A 17,891-nucleotide genomic window follows, 5' to 3' on the forward strand; every position below is an offset into this window, starting at 1 on the left:
TTTCCAGGTTAGGCAGCAGCCGTCGTCGCTCCGGGGATCAGGAACATCGGCGCCGAGGGGTCGCCGCTGCGGCACCCGAAAAAATTAAAAAAGTGCCGCGGCCGAGCGACTGCCCGCCCCTCCCTCCCCCTCCCGCCCCCTACCCCAAAGCGGCTCGCCCACCACCCCCGACGGCGGCGGTGGCCAACTTGCCCCTCTACCCCTTGCCCATGGTGCCGCCTCCGCGGCCGGCGTCGACGCGGACTCAGCCCCGGAGCCCCCTCTACTGCCCAGAGGCCGCCGCCGCCCGCCCAGCCGCCAGCCCGCCTGCCCAGCCAGCCCCAGGCTCCCGGGAACGTCAGCACGCCGCCGTCTCCGGACCTGCTCCCTGCCAATCCCATTGGTAGGAAGGAAAAGGCTGGCCCTCCCCATTGGCCCGGCCCGCATATTGAACTGACCAATGGGAACTGAGGTTTCAGGTCGCCATAGAGACCGATGCCGTTAAGAGCTAGAGGGCCTGGAAACGCTGAGGAGTAAGGATGAAGGTATCTCTGGCTTTGAGCGCGGGAGAGGGTGGGGGAAAGAACTACCGGGGGATTCCCGAGTGCTGGCTCTGAAATTGGGGCAGCTTTCGCTTTGCCTTCCTGGCAACAGCAGCTGTGCATGGTAGGGTTTGTCCGTCGCGTCAAAGGCGGGGACAGCTGAGCCACTATACGAATCCTTGAGAGCCTGGGAGTGGGCGTTTCACTTTTCCTGCGACTGGGGAGTCCCTCAGCCTCTGCCCTTTGAACTTTGACATGTGTGCAGCTTCTGCTTCACCAGGTGAGTTTGCACCCCATCCTTTAAATCATTGCTTCTTCCTGACGTCACTGATCCACATGAATTCTACTTGTTCTTCCCAACCACTCCCCCTTCCCTTGGGTGGATCTTGCCTCAAAATTTGGGGTCTAAAGACTTAAAGGAGACCCAAAGATGATTTCCTTTGGATGATATTTTGATGAGGAAACAGGCTGACGTATTGTATGGTGGATGTCATTGAGTCAATGCATGAGATAATGTGTTCCCCTCTTCCCAGAGAAAACCTCTAATCTCTCCATTGAAGGATATGTATTAAACACCCATCTGTGTGTACATTCTGCACTATTAGCTTGACAGGTACATGGTCTTTCCCCTAAGAGTTTACAGGGTTGGGAAAGACACAGGTGATAGAGTTGATCCTGCATGTCTTCTGATAATTTCACAAGGGAGTAAAGGAAATAGATTACAGTTGATGGATTTTGTTTTCTAGGTATTTCCCAGTTTATCTCTAAATTTGATAAAGAAATTAACTGAGAGATGGAATCACACAAAAAATCTGGAGCTTTAACTACAAGTGCTTTGCTTTCATTTAAAGTCACTTTGTTCTAGTTTGTCAATAGCAATTTTTTTTTGTAAATAACTTTCATATTTAGATACTAGCTATTAAAGTAGGACTTCATGAACATATTAGGCTTTTAAGCATATTGCCTATGATATAATCATTGATATTCTTATGTTCCTTCTTTTTGGTGATTTTGCTATTTTTATACTAGTTTCTTTAGAAAGAAGACTGTGTTTATGTTATTGCCCTTCAAGTTGGAGGGACCATATTGTGTGAAAATGCTGATAGGATTTTGGAAATTACAAATATTTTGTTGAGAGAAACAGATTAATATGTGTGCAAGCTACATATGTCTAACTACTGTCCTGAATTTTAAGTTGGATAATATGCTTTGCTTTTGGTTTTTATCTTACCATAATTGAAAATTACAAAAATAGGTAAGAATTGTTAACCTGGTACATTGATTAGAAAAACATCTTTCAAAAAAAAAAAAGAAAAGAAAAACATCTTTCACAATTTGTAGTAAAATTGTACATCGTTGATAATCCTATGCAGGGTTGGACTGTGGAACAAAACAGCTGAACATGAGTGTTCCCCCTAAATATTTCCAGAACTGGGAAGAAATCAGAATTGGAGAGCTGTCTCATGCCTTGCCATCATGGAAATTAGCTCATCATGCTTTCAATTTCTTCCTTTTGCTTTCTTTTTGGTGTTTGTTTATAGGAGAATAGGAAAAGTAAAATGCACATTTTTATAAATAAGACTCATATTTAATGTACTCACAATATACCAATGACTTGGGGTTTTTTTATTTTTATAATCATGGAAGATGTGTTGAGTGGAAAGGAAAACATTAATATTTCCTTTTTCCTTGCCTTAGGCTAGCAAAGAAAGAAGAAAACAAGAACTAACTGATTTTTTTACTCCAGTAATCTTTTCTTTTTGCATTTTTCTCAGATCACATGTTTGATGAGTATTTTGATATTGTGTATTTCATGTTTCTAATGATTAAAATGTTACTAAAATCCACCATGAAAAATGTCCCTTAAGATGTTGTCAATCAACATTATTATTATTATTATTATTGGTAATTCTCATGCTTCAGTGAAAGGTTTCTTTTGAAGTTGCTCCTCTACAACCAAGCATTGCTGGATAAAGAAATCATTTTGTTCCACTAAAAGTTTATGCTATCCAGACTTGGCTGGGTCTTCACTGATTCTCTAAATTCCTTTCCTCATCAGGAGGGTGATTATCCAGAATACTGATCCCAGGACATTATTCAGGGCACTTCTCCCATATCTGTCCTATTTCTGCTCTCCTCAGGCCTCCACTCTACTTGGTCTTCTTCCAGTTCTGCAAGTGATCTTGCCTCCTACTTGACTGAGGCATCCACCACGAGGTTTCTCAACTTAACTTTCCTAAATCTCAGTCTCAATTTTCACACTTCATCACTTCCTTCAGTCCTGGCTGAGAAGGGTGACAGCCTTCTGTTCCAAGCTCACACTCCACTTGTGCTCCTAAACATTGGCCATCCTCCCACCCCAGAATTTTCCTCCATTGATTGTAATTGCTCTCTTAGATCATGTGTTACATCCTCTCCTTCAAAATTTTTTTCCTACACCTTACAAATATCTGATCTTTGGTAACACCACTATCCTTCTCCCTCCATATCCATCTATAGGCTTTTCTTTTCAGCAAGAAACAATTTGAAAGGAATTTCTTGCAGCTTCTATTTTTTCACTACCAATATTCTGCCCTTGAATACTACTCAAGTGATTCTGAAGATTGTGCTCTTTGCCCTCAAAACCCTAACTCTTTTTGCCAATAAAGTTCTCCTCTACAAAAGTGCCCTTTACTTGCAAATTCCAATGCCTCAATTCCAGATTTCCAGTGAAGAGTAGAAACCGTTGTCTCCCACCCCGAGGGTCCATAGAAATGCAAATTATTTACATGTGAAGGGGAAGCATTTCACCTGCTAGCCACACTACCTTGGTGGAACTAACTGCTGGGAAATTGAGATAGGAAGCAGGGCCTCTGCTCAGCCGACTGTGGGGGCATCCTCAAGAACAAAAGTACACAGCAGAAATCCAGGGGAACTTTTAAATTACTGTCTCAGAAAGAAGTCAACCTGAACCTTTCATGATTATGAAAACTTTGTAACTTTCCAATGTTTGTTATTTTCACATTAGCCCATAATGACTAGTAGTGAATTTCTGACAAAGAATAGCAGAGGAAGCAAGGAAAAGAAAGAAGCAGAAACACTGTCTCTTTTCTCATTCTTGGATGCCTATGGAGGAGGTGGGAGCAGTTAAGATAAGAACTCCACAAACACACTGCTTGGGGGTGGGGAGGTGTTGTTTGTTTTTAAAAGGAATGTTAAAACACAGGCAGGTGGCAAATGAGGGAAAGAGAGCAGTGGAATAAACTTGTCCTGGGAGAGGATGCTAGAGCTTAATAATAATTCCACTCAGGATTGCAGAATTGGCTGTATCCCACCTCCAGCACATTCTCTGAATATGCAAATCCTCCCCTGCCTTTAGAGGCCCAGCCAAATAAACCATTAAACCTGTAAAGCCTTTTCTGAAAATTTCCTGATCTTACCCGCCTCTGGAGAGGATGATTTTTGATTTAGTGTATTACCTTGGCATTTAAAACTCTCTACCCCGTGGTATAGTTATATAGCGTATGAGCCTTCTCTCCTAAAGGATCAGATACATGTCATGGTAATGACCTTAGCCTCCATAGTGCCTTGGTCTACTGAAGTGCCTCCCACACTAAGAAAAGCCAACAGTCATGAATCCGTGTAGTCTTTGGAAGAATTTGACTTCCAACAATGAAAAATTAGAATCAGTAATGTTGGGAGGTAATTAGAAAAAGATGGACTAGAGGTTCAGTGTGGAAAAGTGAGGTAATGTATGGCAGAACAGAGTAGAGGTTTCTGCCATGTAATCTGCTAAGAGAGAAAGGTCTCAGATCTCATCTCTATCAGGACCTATCTCTACTCCTCTATGAGGGAGGGGACCTGTGTGAAAAGAACTGGCTGCATGTGCTTTGGCTTGAAGTCATCATATTCAGAGCTAAGGCTATAAAATTCTGTATATTGGGGATATCAGTTGAAACTCAGCTTTGTGAAGCAGTTTAAATAAGGGTTGCCTACATTTTTTTCCATCGAAAGCATCCAGGTTGCTCTGTCTTTTGGAACACCATAGAATCATGCAAATTTAACAACTTCATAAAATCAGAAAGGCATCAAACATCTGGTAAGTATAATAGACATGTTTTCAAGTACCTATATGCATAGCCCTTGAAGTAAGCAGTCCTGCATGCCTCATGACCTTTCATCTGGCTATGGAATCAACCCTGGTGGGGACCCGATACAAATGTAGCCAATCCATTGGCTGACCGTTGACCCATAACCTATACTAATACCAATCAGATTTTTTTTCCCCTGGAAATTTGGAAATGAGAGACCAAGTGAGCCAGAGAGAACAGCTGCCTTGGTCCTAATGTTTTCTGGGTTTTTATTCTCCCCATGAAGACAGAATATAATCCTTTTCTTTTTTTTTTTCTTTTTTTTTTTTTTGCGGTACGCGGGCGTCTCACTGCCGTGGCCTCTCCCGTTGCGGAGCACAGACTCCGGACGCGCAAGCTCAGCGGCCGTGGCCCACGGGCCCAGCCGCTCCGCGGCATGTGGGATCTTCCCGGACCGGAGCACGAACCCGTGTCCCCTGCATCGGCAGGCGGACTCTCAATCACTGCGCCACCAGGGAAGCCCCTATAATTCATTTTTTTATTGTTCCTTGATATTTTTTAAAAATTAAATATACTTGACATATAACATGTTAATTTAAGGTATACAGTGTGTTACTTTGATACATTTATATATTGCCATATGATTGCCATTGTAGTGATATTTATCACATTACATAATTATATTGCACTATTGTCTATATTCGTTATGCTGTATATTAGATCTCTATGGCTAATTTGCCACTCATTGCAAGTTTGTAGCCTTAAACATCAATCATATTTCCCTACCCCCATCCCCTCATAACAAGCATTTACCCTGATTTTTAGAAGTTTGACTTTTAAATTTATTTTTATTTTATTATTTTTGACCGTGCCACACGGCATGTGGATTCTTAGTTCCCCAACGAGGGCGCAAACTCACACCCCCTGCATTGGAAGCGTGGAATCTTAACCACTGGACCGCCAGGGGAGTCCTGAAGTTTGACTTTCATTAGATCCCACATATAAGTAATATCATACAGTACTTGTCTTTCTCTGTCTGAGTTATCTCACTTAGCATAATGTGCTCACTTAGCGTAATGTGCTGAAGGTCCGTCCATGTTGTTGCAAATTGTAGGCTATCCTCCTGTTTCATGGTTGAATAATATTCCATTGTGTATATATACAACATCTTTTTCATCCATTCATCTGCCTGATGGACATTTAGGATGTTTCCATATCTTGGCTATTGAGAACAGTGACACAATATACATGGGAGTGCAGATATCGCTTTGAGAGATTTGTTACTTATAATCACCCTTAACCCATTCTTTTCCTGTTTTGCCTTTAGTGAGTCTTTGTTCTTTACAATCAACAGGTTTCACTAAAATATTATGCAAATATTTACAACAAAACAAAGCACATATTATGACCATCATATTGGACTATGAAGAGCAACAGTCTAAAAATTTCTAAATTTCTATTCTTTGTTAGAATAGAAAATGAATGATCTGTGTAGTTCCAAATATTGCCAACCTAATTTGGGTAAAAGAGCTTTACTTAGTGTGGTGTCTATTCCTCCCCACTTCCCACAAAACCTTATATTCCTTAACTCTCAGTTTTCCTCCTTTGAAGTTGGGAGCAAGAGAAGAACTTTGAGAAGAGGAGCAGCATGACTCCTTTTTCAGGGTAGAGTCATTTTACCACACCACTGGTATGGGAAGAAAATATTAGAATTCATATTATAATTTATACTATTTTTTAGGAACATTTATACTAATGTTTTAGGAAACAGGCTAAAAAATAAGATAGGAAAATTTATCAGAGACACTAGTAGCCCCACAACTCAGGAAAACAGATTCTGAAGTTCCAGTAATTATTGTTTTAATAAAACATCTCAGGAGGAAAACTAGACTCCATCAAAAATTTTTACAGTGTTTTATGTAAAATATCTACTTTTCAACAAAAAATTATGAGACATCTGAAAAAAACAGAAAACTGTGATCAAAATTCAGGAAAATAAGTAGCCAATAGACAGGCTGAGTGAGCCCACTTGTTGAATTTAGTAGACGGGTAATCCAAAACACCTACTATAAATATGTTTAAAAACTTAAAGGAAAAATGACTTAACAAATGGGGACTCTCAGTAGAGAAATAGAGGTTGTTTTTTAAAAAAAGGAACTAAAGGGAAATTCTAGACCAACAGAAACTATCCAGTATGAAAAACAAATTTTAAAATATTGAGAAAAAATGAACTGAGCCTCAGAAACTTGTGGGACAGCTGTGAGTAAAAGAAGGAAAGGAAGGCTAGAAGGATGTATAAAAAAATATTTGAAGACACAATGGCCTAAAACTTTCCAAATTTTACAAAAATTTTAATCTATAGATCCAAGAAACACAGTAAATCCTGAGTAGAGTAAACATAAGGAGACCCACTAGTGTGGGTACATCATAGACTGCTGAAAGACAAAGATGAGAAAGTTTTGAAGCAAAAATAGAATAACAATTCATCATATATAAGGGAACCACAATAAAATTAACAGCTGACTTCTTATCAAAAAAAGGGAAACCAGAGGGTGGTGGAAAGACATATTCAAGGTGCTGAGAGAAAAAAGCATGTCAATCAAGTTTTCTTTATCTAGCAAAACTGTCAAAAATGAAGGTGACAGTCCTCATAAATGAACCTATATTGGAAGTATGCTAATTACTGACAGAACCCATATGTCCACCACCTTTGAGTGAAGCCCAAAGCAAAAGAAGGCAGTCAGACAGATGCAGGGCACCTGGCAAGTCAACAATCTCCATTTGAAAAGCAGATTTTACTCAGTGCCAGCCCTGGAACATCAAATGATCACCACATTAAAATGCTGTTTACAATATTAGATTTAGGGCTTCCCTGGTGGCACAGTGGTTGAGAGTCCGCCTGCCGATGCAGGGGACACGGGTTCGTGTCCCGGTCCGGGAAGATCCCACATGCTGCAGAGCGGCTGGGCCCGTGAGCCATGGCCGCTGAGCCAGCACGTCCGGAGCCTGTGCTCTGCAATGGGAGAGGCCACAGCAGTGAGAGGCCCACGTACCGCAAAAAAAAATAGATTTGAAGTTCTCCTAAAATAAATTCAGAGAAAATATGACCTCAGCATTTTTCTTAACTAAAGAGCTCTTTGCTTCATAGAGGTGACCATAAGCTGACCAGAGCGATCGGGAGTGAAAAGCAAGCCCTTTCCATCTCTGGGCCACTGTTTTCTTTACACAATAGGTCAGCTAACTGTCATCACAGTTGGTTACAGCTTCTGTGCATCTCTGGGGTTGAGCTGGGGAATCGGGTAAACAGGACCTGCTAGTACATCCTCTTGTCAGGAAACAGAAGTCAAGAACTGCCATATTTTTCTGTAGTTTAATAGAGATTTTTAAAAATAAGAAAAAATGAAGATGAAAATAGATGCAGAAAAAGCAATTGACAAGATCTAATACCCATTCATGATGAAAATGCTAAAAAAACTAGCACTAGAAGGGAATTTCTTCAATATGACAAAGTGCATTTATGAAAAGCCTACAGCTAACATCACATTTATGGTGAAGGCTGAATGATTTCCCCCTAAGATTGAGAATAAAATGATGTCCACTCTCATCTCTTTAACATATCACTGGAAGTTTTAGCCATTGTAATAAGGAAAGAAAAATAAAAGCATATAGGTTGGAAAGGAAAAATTAAAGCTCTCTTTATTCACAGATGACATGATCTATCTATGCATGAAAATCTAAAGTATATACAAAAAAAGAGTAATACTAGAGTGATAATAAATTTAGCAAGGTCACAAGATATAAGACCAATATACAAAAATCAGTTGAATTTTTATATGCTAAGAAATAGCAAATTAAAAATGAATTTAAGAAAATAATTCCATTTACGATAACATGAAAAAGAGTATAATACTTAGGAATAAATTTTAGAAAAGAAATATAAAACCTCTGACTATTGATTCAGTGTGATCCCTATTAAAATCCCTATTAGAAATTACAAGCCAGTCTTCAAATGGACAAACATAGGAACAAGAACATCAAAACAACAACAAAGTAGGAGGAATTATAACATCCAATTTCAAAAGTTACAATAATAGAATATAATATTGGCATAATGATAGCTGTTCAGATCAATGAAATAGAATAGAAGGTACAGAAATAAGCCCTTACATTGATGGTCAATTAATTTTCAACAAACTGCCATGGTAGTTCAATGGGGAAAGGGATGTCTTCTCAAGAAATGCTCCTAGGATAATTTGACATTCATGTGCAAAATAATGAACTTATACTCTTAATTTATACCATACAGAAAAAATAGCTAAATATGCATCATAGACCTAAGAACTAAAATTATAAGATTTCTGGGAGAAGCCATAGTACAAAATCTCTGTGACCATGCTTTAGGCAAAGATTCCTTAGATATTACACTATATCATGATCCATAAAAGAAGAAATTGGTAAATTGGACTTTATAGAAAATTGTTTTGTTCTTCAAGAGGCATCAGTAAGAAAATGAAAAGACAAGCCACAGACTGGGAAAAAATATTTGAAAAGCAGAATCTGATAAAGGGCTTTTGTCAGAATATATAAAGAACTTCTAAACATCAAAAATAAGGCAAACAGGGCTTCCCTGGTGGCAAAGTTGTTAAGAATCCGCCTGCCAATGCCGGAGACATGGGTTCGAGCCCTGGTCCAGGATGATCCCACATGTCACGGAACAACTTAGCCCATGCGCCACAACTACTGAAGTCCATGTGCCTAGAGCCCGTGCTCTGCAACAAGAGAAGCCACCATAATGAGAAGCCCGTGCACCACAGTGAAGAGTAGCCCCCGCTTGCCGCAACTAGAGAGAAAGCCCACGCACAGCAACGAAGACCCAACTCAGCCAAAAATAAATAAATAAATAAATAAGTTCTTTAAAAAAAAAGGCAAACAAATCAATTTTTTAAATGGACAAAATATTTGAATAGATATTTCACCAAAAAGTTATACAAATGGTTAATAATCAAATGAAAAGATGTTCAACATCATTAGGGAAATGCACATTAAAACTGCAATACAATACCACTATACAACTACTAGAATAAGTATAAGGCAGAAGATTGACAATACCAAGTGATTACAAGGATGTGGAAAAACTGTAACTATCATAGATTGCTGGTTGCTGTACCCACTTTGGAAAACTGTTTGACAGTTTCTTTAAAATATAAACTTACCATATGATCCAGCAATTCTACTTCTAGAAATATCGTCAAGAGAAATAAAAACATATGTCCAAAGACTTTTTACATGAATTATTACAGTAGTATCTGTAATAGGGAAAAACTGAAATAATTCAAATGTCCATCAAATAATGATGAGATAAAATGCTGTGTAATGGAATGCTATTTAACAATAAAAATAATGAACTACTAATACATGTTACAATATGGATAAACCTCCAATATATTATGCTAAGAGGAAAAAATCCAGCCACAAAAGACCACACTTCCAAAAAAGGAAAATAGAGACAGAAAGCAGATTGGTGATTACCTTATGCTGGGATGGGAAGACTGATTGCAAGTGGTTATGACAGAAATTTTTCAGGTGATTGAAATGTTCTAGAACTAAATGGTGGTGATGGTTGTACAACTATACATTTTTTAAAATTTATTTATTTTTAAAATTTATTTTTGGCTGCGTTGGGTCTTTGTGACTGCACACAGGCTTTCTCCAGTTGGCGGTGAGCAGTGGCTACTCTTCGTTGTGGTGCATGGGCTCCTCATTGCAGTGGCTTCTCTTGTTGCGGAGCATGGTCTCTAGGCGCATGGGCTTCAGTAGTTGTGGCACGTAGGCTCAGTAGTTGTGGCTCGTGGGCTCTAGAGCACAGGCTCAGTAGCTGTGGCGCACGGGCTTAGTTGCTCTGTGACATGTGAGATCTTCCTGGATCAGGGCTCGAACCCATATCCCCTGCATTGGCAGGCAGATTCTTAACCACTGTGCCACCAGGGAAGCCCTACAACTATACATGTACTAAAAATAATTGCACTGCACACTTATAATGGATGTATCTTTATGGAATGTTAGATCTCAATAAAGCTATTACAAATAAAAACATTTAAAAATGGCATAAGCACATCATCTTAAAACTCTCATATATGACCGCTTAGTAAATTTGGAAACAATTTTCTAACACGATTGAAAATCTTCCAAATGCATTTCAGTGGATTTAGGCCCCATTTGTTAAATGTTAAAGGGAAAAAAAAAAAAGAAAAATGAAAAAAACTTTACAAGGAAAATGATATCAGGGAAGTCAGAAAATTACTCAAGAAAAATACTGAGCTGCAACCCTTGTATAATTAGTGGATGAAATTGAATTTTGAGTATCATAATTGAGTACATGAAGCCAATTTTGCACTTCTTCCATATCTCATTGTGGTATCTATTTTAACTATTATAGTCCTTATAGCTAAGTATGGGAATAAACTGACCTTAGACTTTGAACCCTCTATGATCCAGTATTAAACCAAGATTTTCAAGGTAATACATTTTCAATCACATAACTCTCACTAAAATCTACTAAAATTATCAATACTATATTACCTTTTTTGTATTTATGGATTTCTCTGTATTTGTGTTTTACAATTTACATGTTACGATAATATTATACTTAAAGAATTTATAACAATAATTTTATATGTATTTGCAAAAAATGCTTATTAATGGAGGGTGTGTTGGAGAATGTTTAAGGACCTTAGTTTTAGTAGAATATCTTTAAAGTGTACATTCTTTCCTTCCTGTTTTGGTTTGTTTGCTTTGTTTTTTTAGTTTTTCTCTCCTGTCTTCCACAGGTAGTAGAAATAAGTCTTTGGAAGATGACATTCAAATCTAAACTTTTGATGTTTTGTCTTAAAGATCACTCAGATCATTTGTCTCCAGTAAATCACATTTAAATCTCTAACATCATTAGAGATGCTGATCATTATTGTCATCCAACCTGGGAGACGTCAGTGAAGTCTTGAGTGGTACTGAGACAAGTATTATTCTTTTGACAGATCCAAATGACTTGAAAGTGAGAAATAAATAACAACACAATGGAAAGAAAGCAAAGGAAATTGCTGTAGAGAATTTGAGAAAAGAAAAAAATTCCACCCACGCAGAATTAATGCATTTTTATGATCAATAGAAAACCTGATTTCAAAATCCTAGGCTTTCAGTGATCTATTATTTAGCACTGGAAATGTCACTTTTTCACTGCCTCTGCCCCACATCTATGAAAATGAGACAATATACTTCTCCATTCTTAATACACTTCTCTATTCTCACCTTTTTTAAACTTAAAAAAATGTAAAATACGCAAACTTCTGAATTTTTAGTATGAGCATGCTACTGTACCTATAGCTGACCATAAACACAAGGGTCTTTGACATCTGAGAGTTTACCCTAGAAAAGGCCTCTTTATTTCTACTTTATGTCATTTTTTCTTTTTTCATCCTTCCTTCTATTTGTTAATATTAGGTAAAAATTTCTTTATTAATTAACATAGTCTGAAATACCATAGGTAGCATAATCATTAGCATTTTATGAACTTCTAATAAATCTCCATTTGTTGAAGCCACTATAAACAATTTTCTTTACAAGCTTATGTTAGGTGGTATATCATAATTACATTGGTCAAATACACTTAAATTCAATATTTAAATCTACTGTTTATTTCAATTGCCAGTTTTCTACATTATAGAATTTTAGAGCTGAAAGAACCTTTGATATTACAAACCAGCATAAAAACTGGCTGTAAAACTAGCCTAAGACTCCTTCCGAATTCAGTGTCTTTAATAAGAAATCAATACGATTTAGATATTTTACTGTGTTTGCTGTATACTATTTGTGTGTGACTCATTTTCCAAAACTAAAAAAGTCAATTTTAAAATGTTGATGGGGAAAGAATATTAGGGGAAAAATATGCATTTATATCAAGAGTACTCTTTCTTGCATTTATAAATGACTATACTGCTCTCCCACAATATTATTTGACTATTAAGAATATAACTTCAGGGACTTTGTATTTAATTTCCAATATGTATACACTGTAGCTATTTTTTATGTTCTTGAAGTTGAGTCAAAACCTATTGACAATCACATCTGTATTTTGAAAGCTGACAAATTGTGTTTGTTATAGTTGGTGGAAGGGCACTGAGCTCAATGTTAGGATATGTGGTTGGGCTTTAGCCTTGCCTATGCTACCTGCTTCTTCAAGTCTTGGACAAAGCATTTAATCTCTCTGTCCCTGTGTTTACTGATCTATAAAATGTATCAGACTAAAATCTTTTCCGGGCTTACATTAATTCACGTGTAAAATGACACTGCATGATCTCATTCTAAATCTTGGCTTTGTGTTCTTTTGAAAGAAGTTTGCCACAAATGTTTCTCACTTTGCCTTAGCCCTTAAGTCTGTTTCCACCACCCTCTTTGTTTTCATTTTTCCATAAACTAGTATTTTGAATAGACTTCTTTCTTTTTCCTTGTTCAAGATCTGTCTCTTCCCTTAACTCCCGCTTCTATCTTGTCTTCCTTTCTTTCCCTCTAGGATCTTACCCTTACCCTAACAAGGGAGGAGCTGTTTACTAAAATAAAAATGACAGAAGTCCACTTCTCTGTGTGTTGAGGAGCACCACCACCTATGCTTTGTCTCCATTCCTGAGAGAGAGCAGAATACAGAAGGCAGTTAGGTCCATGGGCTCTAGAGCCACACTGCCTGGGTGTGCATCTGGTCTCTGCCATGCAGGAGCTGTATGATCTTTGACCTTAGTTTCCCACTCAGCAAAATAGGAGAAACAGTGTTAACGAAACATTATTGTGAGAATTAAATGAATCAGGATAGATAAAGCTCCTAGGATAGTGCCTGGCTAGGAGAAATTGCTACATAAATGTTGGTAATTATTGCACCCCACTACATAAACCGTCATAAAATGGTAATCACTTCAGCACAGGGAAGAAGAGGAAAGGTAAAGGTGAGGCAGGGGAATGTACGTGGGAGAGTGGGATGGTGTGTTCTTACAGTTCTGGGCCTTTTGCAACAACTCTTTATTCCCTACTTCCATCCTCCTGTAAATGTTAGGCAAAAGCATGATGAAGAGGAAGACTGGCCTTTCATTTAATTTGCAGGAATGGCTACCTATGGCAACTTTTTCTTCAAGTAAATTATCTGTTTGAAATGTGATTTTTTTTTTGTTTTCTTCCATATTTCAGAACTGCATGCCATAATTATTATACTCTAAGACATCAAAGAGAAAAGCCCAGGAATTGTCTTTTGGGCAGGCCTATTTATGTAATACTCCATTTGAGAAAAAGCACTGGAGAAAACTGTTCTTAGCAAAGAATGTTAATTGATGAAAACATTTCTTTGCTAACAATCTAAGAGAAGCAATCTGTTCTTAGCTCTTTCAAACCATAAAACAGATTTAGCTATTCATGAACAAAAGCCAATTATTTATTTTCAATACTACCTTTAACAAGTCTTTGTTTTTGATAATGGTTTTTTTCCTATTCTTCATCAAAGCAGGTTTTTAATGTATAACAGTTCTTTTGATAAGGAAAAGGCAGCCACATCTAACAAGATTCTAATTTGGGTGCAAAGTATATTTTCCACCTCAATATTTAACCCTATGATTTTTTTTAAAGGGGGTGCTTATTCATTTTGATTAAGGAGTCACATTGTATCTAATATTCTGTAGAACAAGCATAACAAATATGTCACATAAAAAATAAAAACACAAGATTTTGACTGTTAAGAAGCCAAAATTCTATAGTATTTAGAAAATTATAATATTGCACATAACCGGTGAACATGGGAGAGATTGAATCTGGATAAATCAATTAACATTTTACTCTTCCTCACCCTCTTCTGGGATGGAGAGAAAACATGATACTAAACAGTTTTGACAAAAAATTACTTAGAACATATACTTTTTCAGATCATAGATATTATGTTTTAACCTCAAAAAGAAATACATCAACAAAAGAAGGAATTAAAATTCCTAAGACATAGGATGTCACATAGCAAAGAATTTGCTTTTTAATAAAACATCTTAAGCATATTTTTATTTCAAATACTAACATAAGAGAAAATTGCATGTATATGTAAGAAATTGATATACAACAAATAACAACAACAAAAAACAAATGACCTGATTAAAAAATGGGCAGAGGAACTGAATAGACAGTTTTGCAAAGAAGACATACAAATGGCCAAACGTACATGAAAAGATGCTCAACATCACTAATCATCAGGAAAATGCAAATAAAAACTACAGCAAGCTATCTCCTCACACCTATTAGAATGGCCATCATCAAAAAGACAAGAGATAACAAGTGCTGGCAGTATGTGGGAAAAAAAAAAAGAACTCTTGTACACTACTGGTGAGAATGTAAATTGGTGCAGCCACTATGAAGAATAGTATGGAGGTTCCTCAAGAAATTAAAAACAGAACTACCATATGATCCAGCAATTCCACTTCTAGGTATATATCTGAAGAAATGAAATCCCTATCTTGGAAAAAATATCTACACTCGCCAATTTCATTGCAACAGTATTTACAATAGACAAGACATGGAAACAACCTAAGTGTCTATCGATGCAGGAACGGATAAAGAAGATATGGTATATGTATACAATATGAAATTTTATTCATCCATAAAAAAGAAGGATATTTTGCCATTCATGATTTTGCTAAGTGAAATAAGTCAGACAGAGAAAGACAAATAGTGTATGATATCACTTATATGTGGACTCTAAAAAAACCCCAAACTCATAGATATAGAGGACAGATCGCTCAGTTGCCAGAGGAAGGGGTAAGTGAGAGTGGTCAAAATGGATGAAGGTGTTCAAAAGGTACAGACTTTCAGCTATAAGGTAAATAAGTACTGGGGATGTAACATACAGCATGGTGACTAAAATTTAAAACAACGTATTGTATATTTGAAAGTTGCTTAGAGGGTAGATCTTGAAAGTTAACACACATGCACACACAGAATTTGTAACTATATGAGGTGATAGATGTTAACTTATATTGTGGTAATCATTTCACCATCTATACATATATCAAACCTTCATGCTGTATACCTGAAACAAATAAAATGTTATATGTCAATTATATCTCAACAAACCTGGAAAAATGGTAAATTTTATGTTATATATCTTTTACCACAATAAAAAATCATATTATCACTCCTACTAATAAAAAGAAGCTACAATTACATTGAAAAAAGAAAGAAATCAATAAACCTCTCAGGATATATAAGGCAACTAAATCTGAGCTTATTTTGCAACTTTTAATTAGATATTTCTGATTTATTTTAGATTTTTTGGTGTGATACTTATTTTAGAAATGTTATGGTTAATATAATTCGTTCTGAGAATCTCTTAATTTTGCTTCTTATGTATTGTGCATTTAGATCTTCATAGTTCACTTTGGTAAATTGACAGCTTTAGAAATGAAAATTTCATTTTTACAAAGACCCACAGAAAAGATGTTGAAAGTTGTCCTAGTTTGTCCAGACTTGAGACTCTATGCTAATCCACTCACCTCTGGATTATAATAATACTTCAGATTCTGCTTCAGGCTCTCTTTCCATGAAATCATTGGTCTGTCTGCCTATATAGCATGTAGGGGGTGATTTTCATTGTAAAGTGTGTTGGATTTACTTTTTAATAGACTATTGAACAGCTATCAGATAAAAACAACTCAGATATGAGCAGCCTGGAATAAGTTTCTGTTTTTTTGTTTTTTTGCGGTACGCGGGCCTCCCACTGTTGTGGCCTCTCCCATTGCAGAGCACAGGCTCCGGATGCGCAGGCTCAGCGGCCATGGCTCACGAGCCCAGCCGCTCCGCGGCATGTGGGATCCTCCCGGACCAGGGCACAAACCTGTGTCCCCTGCATTGGCAGGCGGACTGTCAACCACTGCACCACCAGGGAAGCCCTCTGGTTGTTTTAATTTGCACAGTAATAGCTAACATTTACATAGCAATTACTGTGTGCCTGACACAGTTGTAAGCACTTCATATAATTTCATTTAGTCTCTATAAGAATGATATGAGGTAGGTATACTATTATTATCCTCACTTTATAGTAAATTATGGCACAGATAGTTACTTAAATTGCCCAGAATTACTCAGCTACTAAGTGTCAGAGCTAGGATTTGAACCCTGGTTTTCTGCTTCTGGAGTCCACCATTATAAACAATATATTCGTGAAGGACTTAGAATTGAGTTTCTAATTTCCAAATTATTCAGTTTCCTGATGAATCTTTATCATCTTTCCTGTTTCACATTTTCTCTATCTTTTAATATTGAACATTAGGCTAGAAATGAGGTGTATTACTTTAAAATCAACTTTATTGTGGTATAATTTACATAAAGCAAAGTGTACCTATTTCAAGCATAGTGTGATGAGTATTTGACAAATCAATCACCCATCTAAGCACCAACAGAATCATTTCCATCCCTTCAAAAATTTCCCTCACTGCCCCTTCTGAGGCAAGCATTGATCTGCTTTTGTCATTTTAGATTAGATTTATTTCACATAAATGGAATTATACAACAGGTAGTCTTTTGTGTCTGACTTCCTTCATCAGCAGAGTGATTTGAGACTAAGCTGTACTGTGTGTATCATTAGTTTATTCCTTTTTATTGCTGAGTATTATTTCTTTTTATGTATATACTACAAATTGTTTATTCATCTACCTGTTGATGAACATTTGAGTTGTTTCAGTTTTTGGTTATTACAAGTAAGCTTCAATGAACATTTGTGTACAAGTCTTTGTGGAGTCATGTTTTGTTTCTCTTGGACTAGCTGGGCCTATGTTAGTTTTATGTTTAGCTGTTCAAGAAACTGCCAGTTTTCCAAAGTAGCTATACCATTTTACACCCCCAACAGCAGTGTATGAAGTCCCAGTTGCTCCACATTCTTGTCAACACTTGGTATTGTCAATACAGTTGACACTGAAGAGCAAGGGTTTGAACTGCAAGGATCCACTTATGTGTGGATTTTTTTCAGCTGTATATACTACTGCAGTACTATACTATCTGCAGTTGGTTGAATCCACAGATAGGGACCTTGGAGGGTCAACTCTAAGTTACACACAGGTTTTCAGCTATGCAGAGGGTTGGTGTCCCTGACCCCTGCATTGTTCAAGGGTCAACTGTATGTTGAATTTTAGCCATTCTAATGTGTGTGAAGTGGTTTAAATATGCATTTCCCTGATAACTAAAGATGCTGAACATTTTTTCCTGTGCTTATTGGGCATGTGTATATCTTTTATAA

At 37.2% G+C, this 17,891-nt stretch overlaps 2 protein-coding genes across 9 annotated transcripts in view; one reads left to right on the forward strand and one right to left on the reverse strand.

The window, feature by feature from the left end:
* The window catches only part of PKP4 (plakophilin 4), a 251,052-nt gene extending 250,721 nt beyond the window's left edge, over positions 1–331 (reverse strand). For 3 of the 5 annotated variants that reach the window (XM_027130817.1, XM_027130862.1, XM_027130792.1), the window contains exon 1: positions 1–331. The gene's annotated coding sequence lies outside the window, so the exon portion shown is untranslated. The other 2 variants (XM_027130785.1, XM_027130882.1) reach the window with 2 other exon arrangements.
* Positions 332–467: 136 nt separating this feature from the next.
* Positions 468–17,891, forward strand: part of CCDC148 (coiled-coil domain containing 148) — a 266,526-nt gene continuing 249,102 nt past the window's right edge. For 3 of the 4 annotated variants that reach the window (XM_027130913.1, XM_027130922.1, XM_027130940.1), the window contains exon 1: positions 547–801. Coding sequence is in view for 1 of the 4 variants with exons in the window: in XM_027130903.1 (XP_026986704.1) it covers positions 777–801 (25 nt within the window). In the remaining 3 variants the exon portion in view is untranslated. Of the gene's footprint in view, positions 802–17,891 lie in introns of all 4 variants that reach the window. The other variant, XM_027130903.1, reaches the window with a different exon arrangement.

The sequence above is a fragment of the Aethalodelphis obliquidens genome, unplaced genomic scaffold, assembly GCF_003676395.1.
Source record: "Aethalodelphis obliquidens isolate GAN/ISIS:26980383/991018 unplaced genomic scaffold, ASM367639v1 scaffold2, whole genome shotgun sequence".
Lineage (NCBI taxonomy): Eukaryota > Metazoa > Chordata > Mammalia > Artiodactyla > Delphinidae > Aethalodelphis > Aethalodelphis obliquidens.